Source organism: Chroicocephalus ridibundus, chromosome 8 (genome assembly GCF_963924245.1).
Source record: "Chroicocephalus ridibundus chromosome 8, bChrRid1.1, whole genome shotgun sequence".
Taxonomy (NCBI): Eukaryota; Metazoa; Chordata; class Aves; order Charadriiformes; family Laridae; genus Chroicocephalus; species Chroicocephalus ridibundus.
This window is the reverse complement of record NC_086291.1, coordinates 49865959-49879986: the sequence shown is the minus strand read 5'-3', so window position 1 is coordinate 49879986 and position 14028 is coordinate 49865959. Positions and strand designations below refer to the sequence as shown.

At 51.3% G+C, this 14028-nt stretch overlaps 2 protein-coding genes across 2 annotated transcripts; both read left to right on the top strand.

The window, feature by feature from the left end:
• The first annotated feature begins 1 nt into the window (after position 1).
• DCTN5 (dynactin subunit 5) lies at positions 2 to 6007 on the top strand. The gene is made up of 7 exons (XM_063343425.1): positions 2 to 104; positions 258 to 326; positions 813 to 931; positions 1409 to 1520; positions 2098 to 2200; positions 2960 to 3051; positions 5643 to 6007. The coding sequence occupies exons 1-7, from the start codon at positions 57 to 59 to the stop codon at positions 5661 to 5663; spliced, it is 564 nt and encodes a 187-aa protein (XP_063199495.1). The 5' UTR covers positions 2 to 56; the 3' UTR covers positions 5664 to 6007.
• Positions 6008 to 7523: 1516 nt separating this feature from the next.
• On the top strand, positions 7524 to 13250 carry PLK1 (polo like kinase 1). Its single transcript, XM_063344359.1, has 10 exons — positions 7524 to 8084; positions 8175 to 8343; positions 8468 to 8612; positions 9727 to 9820; positions 10346 to 10565; positions 10870 to 11028; positions 11218 to 11295; positions 11780 to 11934; positions 12397 to 12579; positions 13028 to 13250. The coding sequence occupies exons 1-10, from the start codon at positions 7680 to 7682 to the stop codon at positions 13232 to 13234; spliced, it is 1815 nt and encodes a 604-aa protein (XP_063200429.1). The 5' UTR covers positions 7524 to 7679; the 3' UTR covers positions 13235 to 13250.
• The last annotated feature ends 778 nt before the right edge of the window (positions 13251 to 14028 follow it).

Below are 14028 nucleotides of genomic sequence, written 5' to 3'. Positions count from 1 at the left end.
GCGGGAGGAAGTGACGTGTCGGAAGCCGGGAGTGGCCGTACGGAAGCGACGGCGCCATGGAGCTGAGCGAGATGCTCTACAACAAGTCCGAGTACATCGAGACGGTGCGGGGGGACCGAGAGGGGCTGGGGGAAGCCGGAGGGGACCGGGGGTGGCTGAGGGGGCTGAGTTGAGCTCGCTGAGGCGCTGGGGTGTCGCGTCGGCGGTGGGACCTGGGGCTCCAAGGGGCCGCAGTGACTCCTCCCTTCTCCCCGCAGGCGTCCGGCAATAAGGTGAGCCGACAGTCCGTGCTGTGCGGCAGCCAGAACATCGTTCTCAACGGCAAGGTGGGTGGCGGGGACGGGGCTGCAGTGTTCCCCCCCCGCCCCGGTGCCTCGTTCGGCGCAGCAGGTGGACTTGGGGGCGGGGGGAGCGCGGCCAGGCCGCGGGGTCCTTGTCACCACGGCAGCGGCGCTCGAGCTGCTCTGTTGTCCCCTGACAACCGCTGTCGGCCCCGTGGTACGGGAGATCTGCTCTCTGAGGACGCTTCTGCGTGTGAGCAGATTGTGGGGCTTTTGTCCGTGCAACAGTATGTTTCTCTTTGTACTTAAACTTCACTTTGTGTATTGGCTTGCGTTGTGCAGCTTGCTGACACCATGGCAGCGCAGCTGGTCCTGTGTCATTTGCTTTGTTCCCACTTTTCTTTTGATTAAAAGAATCTTCTATAAAGTAACATAATCTCACAGGAGTGGCCTGACCGCTGTGTGTGTAAATATAATAACTGGTAACACAGGTAGAAATTGGAGCTCATTTATCTCTCTTTTCTTCTACAGACCATAGTTATGAATGACTGCATCATCCGCGGTGACCTGGCAAACGTACGGGTTGGACGACACTGTGTGGTGAAAAGCCGCAGTGTCATTAGACCACCCTTCAAGAAGTTTAGTAAAGGGTAAGAGGTTCCCTTCCTTTAAGGAGACTGAAGTTAAAATCTAAGATCTGAACTTAAAAAGCTAAATAAAATATATCGTCTTTGTTGAGATCTGTATTCAGAGGGCTGGGGTCCTTTTGCAGTAATTTGCAGAAACGTGTCCCTCTAAACCTTTTCCTCCAACTTCCAGCTTTGCCTTCGGGGTTAGTGTTCCCTTCGGACGACAGTATGGAAAGACTGGGATATATTAAAATGGCTAAGTGAAGAATGTGTTTCATTTGTTCTTTGTTTATTCACAACATCTTCCTGTTGCTCATTTGGGCCATCCCTTAGAAGGAGATGAGAAAAGATCAGTTGAAGTTTAATCTTCCTTAGTATCAGATCTACCTCTGGTAGTACAGCTGGAGATGGGAGACTCCACAGTGTGATTTTGGGGCTAACAGTGTTGCAGATCAGTCTGTATATTGTACACCTGAACAAATAACTCTCCTGTCACAGGGTGGCTTTTTTCCCTCTCCACATTGGTGATCATGTCTTCATAGAAGAGGACTGTGTTGTCAATGCAGCCCAGATTGGCTCCTATGTCCACATAGGCAAGAACTGTGTCATTGTGAGTGCCATTTCTCAGTCTTTTCTTTAAACTCTTGAGTACTATTGAGGCTTTGTAACAACAGAGGAAAGGTATCTGCACCAATGGGCTGGAGCAAGCATACTTACTCTGTGCTGTTCATTTCTCCTCCTTTTCCACAGAAAGTGGTGCTTTTAGTTTTGCTGTTCCCTCACGACAGTATTGTGGCTAGTGGGACTGTCCAGGAAAGACAGCCTTTTCACGAAGTACAAGTGGAATTGTGTTTCTACACAAATAATGCAAAATAGTCAAGGTTGCTGTCTGCTGAGTTAGAGAAGGCCTTGCTACGTTACTGCATGACTCAGGTTCTAGGTTCCAGTTTGCACATTGACATGTGTTAATATGCAGCTGCCCATGCATGTATTAGTCAACAACAAACAGACTTTTTTTCCTCAAAAAATGAAAAAGTGAAATCTGTTGGGAAGAGCATTCAGTCCCATGATCCCTTATACAGAACGTGTTTTGAGCAGTTAAATTTGTTGAGGTTTAGGTAACTAATCAGGATTAAACAAAAGCGTGTAGTATTTTAAGTATCAGCTTTACCTAATCTCTGTTTTAGGGTCGTAGATGTGTTTTGAAAGACTGCTGCAAAATCTTAGACAACACAGTACTACCTCCTGAAACAGTAGTCCCACCTTTCACAGTCTTCTCGGGCTGCCCAGGTATGTTCCCTCTAGCTTTTTATGTGCACAGAAGTGTGGATAACGTAGATATTCTTATTTTAAGCTGAGATTGCTATGACAAAATTGTCTATTGGCATTTAGTGCCTGGAAATAAAGGTATAGGGCACTTGGTGAACCGAGGTGTAACAATTTTAACTTGTGAAACTTGCTGCTTTAGTGTATGTTAGGTAGGTAGTACATGTTTACTCCAAACAGTATGACTAGGATGCCAGCTGTGGCCATCCTGTACAGTAAACAGCACAGCTTTTCAGGCCTCTAGAACGCAGGAGGCATTAGGCCCTGCCAGAGGGAGCACTCTTCCCTCCATGGTTTCTAGTTTTGCAGGTATTTCAGTGGTTGAAATTGTAGGAAGTCCACATGCTCATTATGCATATGTTAGTAGGGAGATAGGTACATTAAACTGAGGTATATGAAAATTTAGATCTGCTCATTGACCTGGCTGTGCCGGAGATCTCATTGTACAAATTGCATGCTCTGTCATTTATCTTCTGACAGTGATTTAGGAGTAACAGCGGAAGCTGTTATGGGACCCAGCTGCAGCAGCCTGTCTGATGTCCATCCCAGGGGGTATGATGGGAACGATCCTGCTGTATTGCTCAACATGAGAGAAGAGCTCTTTGCTCTTCTATTAGTATTTACTTACGATTTAATCAGTCACTGCTTTGAATGTTGAATATAAGCTTATTTCTGCTTTCTCCTGCCAGAACGCTGATGGTCATACTCTTGTTCTTCTTCCAGGACTCTTCTCTGGGGAACTCCCGGAATGTACCCAGGAACTCATGATTGACGTTACAAAGAGCTATTACCAGAAGTTCTTGCCACTCACTCAGGTCTAGTAGCCTATTTACCATGTTTCAGAGCAGTAAAGGCACACAGGAGTATTCTGGGGGCAGGGAGAGGGATATTGTTCAGCAAGACCAGGGCACGGCCCTCTGCTGTTCCTGAGCACTTCTGTGAGTGTTCCTCAACACTAATGGTCCGGCCAAGCAGTCCCTTGTGAAAGCTGCTGTGTCATGTTGTTTAAACTTTGTATCCTCATTTGAATGTATTTCATTCCATGTTGTCTGAATTGTGCCATTAAATGTTCTGGATCTAGGAAAGCTGACAGAATTCCCTTTAGGGCACATCTCCTCTTTGCAGCTGGGGAACAAGGCGGAGTTGACAGGGCGTACTCTGCAGCCTAAGCCTGTCTTTCACGTCAGTTCTGTTCCTTACCCACAGCAAGTGGGTTTACGTTTGCTAGAAGCGATCTCCATCCTAGAACAGAAGCACTGTGTGGCTGATCTGTGTGTTATGGGTAGTTACCAGGGTTCATTAGACCCAGTGTTTTCCTTTGGAAAAATATTTGCTGCTCTGTAGGCCTGCGTGTTGAGGTGAATGGCCTCTTCCTTTTCGCCCTGTGGACTGAGATTCTCTCTTATAGGGACAGGGTATCATTCATCATCCTGGGATTGGCTTTAGGACTTTTGGCCAACATTGAAACCTGTCTTTCTGTGCCTTGCCTGACAGGACACTTCTTAGCTTTTAGCTCTTGAAGTAGACATCAGTCCTGTGCTCTCACCCGTCACAAAGGATTAGGATTCTCATGGCTGATGCATGTTCAACTTCCTGAACATCACAGACCTTAAAGAGCCAAAGGGCTTTGGGAAGAGGATTGTCATGTCACTCACAGAGTTCAGTGCAGCAGAAAGTGGGTAATTAAAAGCAGAAACCCGAGAGAATGCTGCAATTGTCCCCACTTATTACCCAGTATGTATATTTGCAGAAAGCTCTTTGGTGCTTTTTTGCATTATAAAACTTAAGAAGGAAATTCAGACTTCTTGGAAAAGGTGAACATTTCATTTTGGACATGTACTAGAGCAGGAATAATTCTTGTTGGGAGCAGCTCTGTGAAAGCGTGAGACAGCTGACACTTGCGTGTACCTGACTCAGTACCAGACAACTGGCTAAAAATGAATCTGCCTGCTCTGGTTGTGTTATATTAGAGCTTAGCATTGTCCTTCTCTAGCTTTTAAAACTGGGGGTCCTGCATGTTGTAGTGTAGAAGCTGGGAGCCAGGACACATCTTAGTTACATGGTGTATGGCTGTGAGATGAGCAGCCCTGGAGCCTTCAGCTGTTCTGTATAGTGCAAAGTACTGATACACCTTAAATAGCAAACAGCTGTACAAGTACTAAAGTGTGTAGTAACTGCTGTTAATCAAATGTAAAACCACTGACTGGTTTGTTTGTATTTTTACTGTACATAAATTAAAGCCTCTTCAGTTGTTCAAGTGACTCAAGGTTGTGACTCTTCAAACCAAACTTGAAGCTAGAGTGAAATTTCTGTGTGTGGGCACATGAGCTGCAGTCTCTTGTTCTGTGACTATTACAGGCCATTACTGACTATTACCGTGTCAGTGCATTAAAAAAGTGAAGTACAGTGTGAAACAGCTTCTTTCTGCCTCTGAGCTGATGACTTTCACCCATAAATGATGCCAGCTTTGTTGTTTCATAATGGCTCTGACACAGAATGTCTTTGATTCTGTTCTTTGTGCTGAAGTGACAATCCAAAAGCCACCAGGGTGACAGTAAAATCCTCTCTTCAGCACTGAAACATTAGGCACACCTATTTGGTACAGCAGTAGTTCCATTAGTGTTGCTCCAAGCACTTGGAAATGGCTCGCTTTTTGGATCTAGCCATCCCAGATGGCATGACTCCTTTTGCATCTGTACAAAAACGCAGGAGCTGGAGCCAGCTCCTCATGGCAGGGAGCACAGCTGGGACAAGAAGATGAGATTCTATGTTGAAGCTGACAGCTTCTTAAGTGTGTTCGTCTTCCCCAAATGGTTAGTTCCTGCTGTCCAGAACCTGACTAGCCCTTGCAGAAGCCATTTGCAGTGAGGGGCTATAGGAGGCCTCCCCCGTCATGAAACCTGACAGATTTGGGGATTCTTGCAAGATTTCCTGCAAGTCAGGTGTTGAGGAGTTTATGATGCCGCTCTAGTACTACTTTGCCCTGTTAATTTGCCATCAGCTGTCTCTGGAAGCATGGGAAGCCGCACTGTATTTGGTCAGGAGGGGGCTGTGTGTGCTGTGTTGCCATGGTGTCACTTCAAAGTTTCAACACCACATAGTACATTTCACCGGGATCGCTTGATTAACGGCCACGGTTGGGCGGTGTGAAGCCAGGCTGCTGGCATGGGAGAGGGGCGGGAAGGGGCGGCTGCCGAATCAAGGGATGTGAGTTTGAGAGTGGGAACGGGGTGGCAGCTGGAAAAGTCCGAGCGATGCCTTTCCACGATCACGTGAGCAACGCAGCTGTATTGTACAGAGAGATACGTCACTGCGCAGTTACGCATTTCTTGGCCTACTCTTCCTTCTAGCAGGCTGAGCCAACCCTTCTGCCTTAATTTAAACCTCTTTTATTGTCTCTGTTAAGGTGGCCTCTGCCAGGGTCTAAAACCAAGTCGCTACTGAAGATCTCAAACACTCAGCACTGTTAACATTCCTTAGAGTTGGCCACTTTGTCCTTCTGTCCTCTGAAGCATCCCTCTGACCTGGGCTCACCTCTACGCCTCTGCCAGCTCTGGAAAGATGGAGTGTCAGTAGGTTGCAGTGTGCTACTACCGCCCCGGGGAATTACAAGCTTCTGATGGCAACGCTCAGCCTAGCGCAGTGCAATAAAACGTAACTTCCAAGGGAGGGCTTTGCCAAAGTGGAGCTGTAGGTGCATGGGGAAGCATGCCCCTCAGGGACGGAAATTCCTTCTTTCAGGAATCTTGTACAAACAGCGATCACTTCAAACACTAAGTTGCTGTATTGCTTCATTGATCCTATATGCTTTACCCCAGTTTGCCCTGAACAAAACTGGCGGGCCAGGGCATTTGGAATCCTCGGGAACACAACGGGGGTGCAGAGCCCTTCCCTCTTTCACGTTGTGTCCACTGTCGGCTGCGACAGGTGCTGATGCGGATGGGTCTTCAGAATTGGACCTGTTGGGGCAGGTCCAGGGGAGGCCACAAAGATGATCCGAGGGCTGGAGCACCTCTGCTGTGAGGACAGGCTGAGAGAGTTGGGGTTGATCAGTCTGGAGAATAGAAGGCTCCGGGGAGACCTTAGAGCCCCTACCAGTATCTGAAGGGGGTCTACCAGAAAGCTGGAGAGGGATTTTTTACAAGGGCATGTAGGGTTGTGAGGGGTAATGGCTTCAAACTGGAAGACGGTAGACTTAGATTAGATATCAGGAAGAAATTTTTCACTATGAAGGTGGTGAGCCCCTGGCCCAGGTTGCCCAGAGAAGCTGTGGCTGCCCCATCCCTGGAGGTGTTTGAGGCTGGGTTGGATGGGGCTTGGAGCAACGTGGTCTAGTGGGAGGTGTCCCCACTGTCCAGGGCAGGGGGGTGGAACTGGATGATCTTTAAGGTCCGTTTCAACCTAAACCATTCTATGAATGTGCTGGCCAGGACCATCTATTCTTTGTTAGCCGGGGCTGAAAGAACCAGCTGTAGCTGATGGGGACAGGAAGGCCTACCCCGGTGGGACCATGCATGCCTGGAGGGAGGAGGCAGGCTGGTGGGGTGAGTTGCTGCGGGTGAGGTTTGTGCTGGTTTTGGTGATTTTTAATTGGCATTTCATTCTGTGCCAGAGCAGGTCGAGGGGTGAGAACACCCAGTACGGTGCGGGGGGGTGCAGGAGCAGCTCTGCAGGCCCCGGGGCAGAAGTGGGCAGCGTGTCCGTGGGGCGGGTGGGAAGAGGAGAGCGAAAAACATTAATGAGGTCAGGCACGCTACGCTCAACTGCCAAAGTGTCACCCTGGGTGATGGAGAGGCTGAAGGTGCCACCGGGAGCGGGTGGGATACTACACCATACAAATCAGCAAGAGGAGCAGGTTTTAGGGTGAACGCGGAAATTTACAAACGAGTCTGATTTGGAAAAAAGCGTCGCAAAAAATCTGCAGGGAGATGAACTGTCCAGTCGCAGGCTTTTTCCATGAAAAAAACCCGAATTGGCTACACGCCCCACCACGAGTTTCCCTTCACGAAACGTTCGGTGCCCCGCGCTCGGGCGGCCCGCAGGCGCCTCTCACGGCAGCCCCCCCACGTGGGCAACAACGGGGGCGGCGGCGGCGGCGCCGGGGAAACGCGTGCCCGTGGGGGGCCGGAACACACCCCCCCCACACCCCGCAACACGCGTGTCCGCGACCAACGGCCGCCGGTGCGGTTCCCCGTCCCGCCGCGCGGGGGGGCGCGGCGCTGGGGCGGTCCTGTCTCTTTAAGGGCGGGGGAAGGGGGGGGCGCTCCCATGGTGCCCCGCGGCGGGCGGCGTGGATTTTAAATCCTCTGGGCCAATGGGCAGCGGCCGCGGGCGCGTAACGCTCCGGAGCCGCGTTTGAATCGGGCAGCGCCTGCCTCGCTCCTGCTGCCGCCTCCCTCCCTCCGCTCCGGCCACCCTCCGCTCCCCCGGCACCGGCTACAGCATGAGCGCGGCAGGTGGGAAGGCGGCTCGTCCGACGGGCCGGACGGAACCGGCCCGGACGGAACCGGCCCGGGCGGGCAGCTCGGACGCAACGCCGGTCTCCGGCGGGAAGGAGGTACCGAAGGTGCTGGTGGATCCGCGGACCCGGCGTAGCTTCGTGCGCGGACGGTTCCTGGGGAAAGGCGGCTTCGCGCGGTGCTACGAGCTGGCGGAGGCGGAGAGCCGGGAGGTGTTCGCCGGCAAGGTGGTGCCCAAATCGCTGCTGGTGAAGCCTCACCAGAAGGAGAAGATGTCCATGGAGATCGCCATCCACCGCAGCCTGTCCCACCGCCACGTCGTCGGCTTCCAGGGCTTCTTCGAGGACTCCGACTTCGTCTACGTCGTGCTGGAGCTCTGCCGCCGCAGGGTGAGGGCGGGGGGGGACCGGCCTGGGGAGGGCTGGGGGTGGTGATGGTGGGGGGTGTCGGTGTTACCCGGTACTGACCGTTCCCCGCAGTCGCTGCTGGAGCTGCACAAGCGGCGGAAGGCGCTGAGCGAGCCCGAAGTGCGGTACTACCTGCGCCAGACCATCCTGGGTTGCCAGTACCTGCACAGCCAACGCGTCATTCACCGGGACCTCAAGCTGGGCAACCTCTTCCTCAGCGATGACATGGAGGTGAAGATCGGTAGGTGCCCGTGACGTGATGCCCCGTCGGCCCCCCCATGGCTTCCCCTCGACAGGGACCCCGGCCCTGGGGACCAGCCATCCGGGACGTCTCCCGTCATACCATGTCTCCCTGTCTCTCCAAGGTGACTTTGGCCTGGCCACCAAGGTGGAGTACGACGGCGAGCGCAAGAAAACCCTGTGTGGGACCCCCAATTACATTGCTCCAGAGGTGCTGGGCAAGAAGGGGCACAGCTTCGAGGTGGATATCTGGTCTATCGGCTGCATTATGTGAGTCAAAATGTCTCTTGCACGGTTTTGGGGCCAGGCAGGGGCCCCTCTGGGTTTTGGCATGAGCCAAAACTTTGTCCCTGCTGTCTCCAGAGGACCTGCCCTGGCTGAACCCCACTGCGAGACAGCAGATGACCTCCCCCATGCTCTGCACATGCTGGTCTATGTGTCTGCAAACTGATCTGCTACACAGCATGGCTGTCTCGAGGCATTTCCCAAAAGCCCTCGTTGCCTAAATGGAAAATTCCCCAGAAGGTACTAGATCCCAGCTCCACTTTTCAGGGGTGTTAGGGTTTGAGGAAACCACAACAATTTATTGTCATTTAGACAATTATTCTATCACCTGGTAACCGCCTCCCCCACCCAGGAAGGGGAATTGTTAAAAACAAGGAAACGTGAGGGTTGAAATATAATAGAGGAAGACTAAATAAGTAACACTAATAATACCAAAAAAACACCATTGATCCCGATACCAATATAAAACATACAAGGATCATACTCAGCCCGTTTTACCAGCAGGAAGCCGTGTGCTGACAGCAAACGTGGGACACTGTGAGTGCTATGGCTTCGGAAGGAAGGGAAGGGCTCAGGGGTCTGGCACCGGGGCAAGGAGTTCTCTGGATTGCCACCACCAAGGGAGAGAGAGAACTCCTCAGCAAACTTTCTAATTTATATTGAACGTGATGTTCATGGTATGAAATAATCCTGTTGGCAGCTTGGGTTAAGTGCCTGAGTCTCACTCCTCATCCTTGCACCTGGCAAGGCTTGAAAATGCTGAGACCTTGAAACCCACATACCATCGCTGGCTATAAAGCAAATATTTTCACTAGAGTCTTTGAAGAGTGCAGTTTTCCTAAGCATTAGAAGAGATCTTACTGAAAAGTGAAATTACTGAAAGAGAAATTAATCCTGTGTTGCTCAAATCAGGACAAGGGGAGAGGAGCCAGGGAACAGTACATGTAGCTGTTTGTGCTACTGCAAGTCTGATGCCAAGCATATTCCCTCTGCCAGGAAAGTCCCAGGGTGTGCTTAGGATGGGGTCGCTTCTGCATACAAGTCTCTCTTGCAAACTCCCTCATGCAAAATTGACACCCTTTTATCTGTAAACGTGCAGGTACACTTTGCTGGTGGGGAAACCGCCTTTTGAAACTTCTTGTCTAAAAGAAACGTACATCCGAATCAAGAAGAACGAGTATACCATTCCCAAGGTATGGTGCTTCCCGTGGGTGGACCCATTCACCTCACAGCAGCTCTTGGGCAGCCTTCTGCTGCACCATCCTGTTTCTGGCCCTTAATGGGCTCTCACGTAATGATGAAATGGCTTTTATTGAGGAGTGCTGGGAAGGGGACGTGTCAGTTGGTGGTGGAGTGAACCTGTAGGGACAGCTTCCTCCTGAGAAGCCACCAGCTTCCCTGTAATCCGTCAAAAAATTCAAGCTGGAGTTAAATGGACACGCTCAAGCCCATGAGGTCTGGGCCAGGTCCCCGGCTCATCCTGCTGCTGGTGATTCGGTCTTGCTAAAGTCTGTCGACTTCAGGCTTTGCATGCTGTCAGGAGACAGCTCTCTGTACCTGCCCAGTTCTGTTTCCCCAGGCTTGCATCCCGCTTGCCAGACGCAGCACAGGAGCTCTGCTCCAAGCTAACTTCCCCTGGATTGTACATCCAGTGCATTTGCTGCTAGTGTGCCTTGTCCCGTGACCCTTGTCCGTGAACTCTGCCTGTCTCCTCTTAGCACATCAACCCTGTAGCTGCTAACCTCATCCAGAAGATGCTGAGATCTGACCCTGCCACCCGCCCAACTATTGACGAGTTGCTGAATGACGAGTTCTTCACATCAGGATACATCCCCAGCCGCTTGCCCACCAGCTGTCTCACCGTTGCACCTAGATTTTCACTTGCTCCCAGTGGGCTCGAATTGAACGGGCGAAAGCCACTGACTGCACTCAACAAAGGTAAGTGCAAGTGTCCGGAGGTGAGACTGGGCTGCGGTGCTGGGTGAGAGCCTGCCTGGCCTCCATCAATGGGGAACGTGGCGCTGCCTCACCTCTTCTCCCTATTCTTATGAAAACCTGGAGCACTTTGTGAGCGAGAGAGAGGTCTCTCTGCCCAAAACCAAAGCAGGGAGGATGTGCCAGCACTATCTTTAATTACGTGGTATATAATGTGTTTCCTATAGCTAGGCTAGAATGTAAATCTGGTGCCTTTAGAAACCTGCTCTTTGGTCATGCCTCCACGCTCTTTTCTTTCCTGTCCCAGGACCAGACAGTCCTGCACTAGAGAATTTGCCTGCAAAGGAAGACGTAGCTGGACTGCGGGAGCTGGGAGATGCCGTTGACTGTCACTTAGCTGACATGTTACAGCAGCTGACTGCAGTCAACTCGGCCAAGCCCTCCGAGAGAGTGGCAGTGAGACAAGGTGAGTCTGGGGACAATCCCACAGGCCCTGGCCTTCCTGGATAACTTGCTTCTCTGTCGCTCTGATGCTGTTGTCTGAAGTGAAAGGCCAGCTGACCACCTCAATTTCAGGCTGAGAAGCCTTTTGACCTTGCTGGGGTGCACAGGATTCTGTGCAATGTCTTCTAACAAGCTCCTCTCCTCTTTGCAGAAGAAGCTGAAGATCCAGCCTGCATTCCCATCTTCTGGGTTAGCAAATGGGTGGACTACTCGGATAAATATGGTTTAGGTAAATAATATGGGGGTGATACCTCATCCTTTTCTAGTTTCCGAGGAGGCTGGGGGAAGCTTTGGTTTGGGCATTGCATAGGTCTTCAATCACAGTATTCAAGCGTGCATGTCCAATACCGCTGCCAGGAATGTTACCAAATATCCAGTGAATCCAGAGTAGTGGTCACTGAACATCAGCCCTGGCCACTTTAAGGTAGAAAATGGCTACCTGCTGCATGAAATGGCTGCCCTTGCTCTGCACTGAGTGCAGGTACCCACTGTGGCAGTTAAAGCTGCTTCTGCAGCAGGTGGTGCAACGAGGGAGAATTCCTCCTCCGGCTTTGTCAAAGTGCCACCCAGACCCCTACAAACAGGAGACTGGCAGAGACTTGGTGGGGTGGCTGTCAGGGAACCCCTAGATTATACAACGTTCCGCCTTTCGTATTTCACACAACTGGTGGTCCCTTGTGTTTGAAGATCTAATGGGTCCCCTTCTGAACTAGGTTACCAGCTGTGTGACAACAGTGTTGGAGTTCTCTTCAATGACTCCACTCGTCTTATTATGTACAACGATGGGGACAACTTGCAGTACATCGAGCAAAACGGCACGGAGTCCTACTTCACTGTGAGATCCTACCCCTCTGCCTTGAACAAGAAGGTCAGTTCTGGGGACAGGAGCCCTTGCTGGGGGTGGTTTCTCCTGGTGACACTTCTGCCAGCCTTGTTGGACTCTGGCAGGCTGGATTCCAGGGAGAAATATCTATAACTCGGGGTCACTGGCATTCTGCAGGCTTTATCTTGGCTGATAAAACATGGCTTGAAGGAGAGGTTGCTAGCAGCTCTGTTTATTTCTAATTGCTATCTGAGGCTTGTTTATGAGCAGCTTCACAGAAATAAGTGCTCACAAGACTTCCATGTACCAAAGTGCTCAGCAAAGTGAGTCTCAAGTATCACAGTCTGAGTTAACTTTGAGTATGAGAGTTTGCACAAGTTTGTGCAGTGACACCTCATGCTCTGGAAGGTGTAAGGAGACTCTGGGACAGCGATAACAGCCCCTGCACTCCCCAAATAGCAGGGGGTCATCCTTGACCTCTCTGCTCACAGCCTTTCTTCCCTGCAGATAACACTATTGAAATATTTCCGGAACTACATGAGCGAGCACTTGCTGAAGGCGGGTGCTAACATAACGCCACGGGAAGGAGACGAGCTGGCCCGTTTGCCCTACCTCTGCACGTGGTTCCGGACCCGCAGCGCCATCATCCTGCACCTCAGCAACGGCACTGTGCAGATCAACTTCTTCCAGGTGAGGCCGATGCTCTGTTTTTTTCCAGGACTGCAGCTCCAGCTGCTGAAAGAGCCCTGCCATCTGCAGCGGCGTATGCAGGGCAGCAGGAGGGGATAACCCGAGCTGAAACTTTGCCCAGTGAACCGAGCACTTGGGAGGCTCTTTACCCCCTGCCTTGCTGGTACCGAAGCCACCCAGACGCTCCTCGCTTATTAAGGGGCCGTGTCCCTTAGCAGGAGGGAGACTGCTGCACAGTCTTAGGTGCAGTGGTCTCGAGCTGGCTGGCCAGATCGATTTGTTCTGCTTTCCTGCGAGCTATGGATGAATGCTGCAGCACGGTGCTTTGTCAGCGTGCTTCTGGGTGCAGCTGGGACGCCGCGAGTGCTTTTAGAGATAGCTCATCCTGAGAAAACGCAGTCCCCAAGAAGCAGAGTGCTGAGGGTGACAGTGTGTTCTCTCCCCACAGGACCACACCAAGGTCATCTTGTGTCCTCTCATGGCTGCTGTCTCATACATAGATGAGAAACGGGATTTCCGCACGTACAAGCTGAGCCTCATCGAGGAACACGGGTGCTGCAAAGAGCTGGCCAGCCGGCTCCGCTACGCTCGCACCATGGTGGAGAAGCTCCTCAGCTCAAAGTCTGGCTCAGCCCGTGTGAAACCCTCTGCTTAGGTCTTGTTTTCGATGGACTCAACATCTTTGCCAAACTGTCCAAGCTGTGGATGGGGAGGTCTGGTAGCATCCCTGCTCACGCTGTCACCTCCCGTTGCGTAGCTGGGCTACCACTCCTTGGTACCGTCTGCTTGCCACAAGGAAGCCCCTGATGCTGTGGGAACTGTGTTGTTCACTCTGACTGGTACCCACGGGTTTCTTGCTCCCCACTCCTAAAAGAAAGTCTATTTTTTAATGGCATACCTAGGGCGTTGTTTTTTTTTTTTTTTTTTCTAACTTCACAAAGCCAAAAGCCTGACTCAAAACCCAACCCTCTTGTTTGAGGCTACCGGGCCTTCTCTTGAGGGAACAAAGCACGGGGAGAACAGAACTATCATGTAAGTTATTTGTACATGTCTGTGCTGATGCTCTAGGCTTTCGTTTCCTCTTGTAGAAATTCAGGCAAGATATTTAATGTGCCCAGGGTGAGACTGAGCCGTCAGCCTTTTAATACTGAAAATAACCTACGTGAAACCTGAACTTTTGTATATTGCATAACTTGATTAAAGATTGTTTGCTGCGGTGTCCAGCCTCTTGTGGTTCTCTTTGGCTTGCTGCGAGGGAGGGAGGGAGCAGCACCTTGCTTCTGGCTTCTCCAAGCAAGAGCTGTCCTCTTCATGAGCTCATGCTGTTTGCTTCCTTGTGCTGATCTCCCCATCTGTGCTGCAGGAGAGGAGACCTTGGGGCTATGGCAGGAGCTGTGCCCTAACCTGGAGGCTAACAGCCCTGCCTTCTCATTTCCCATTTGATTAGCT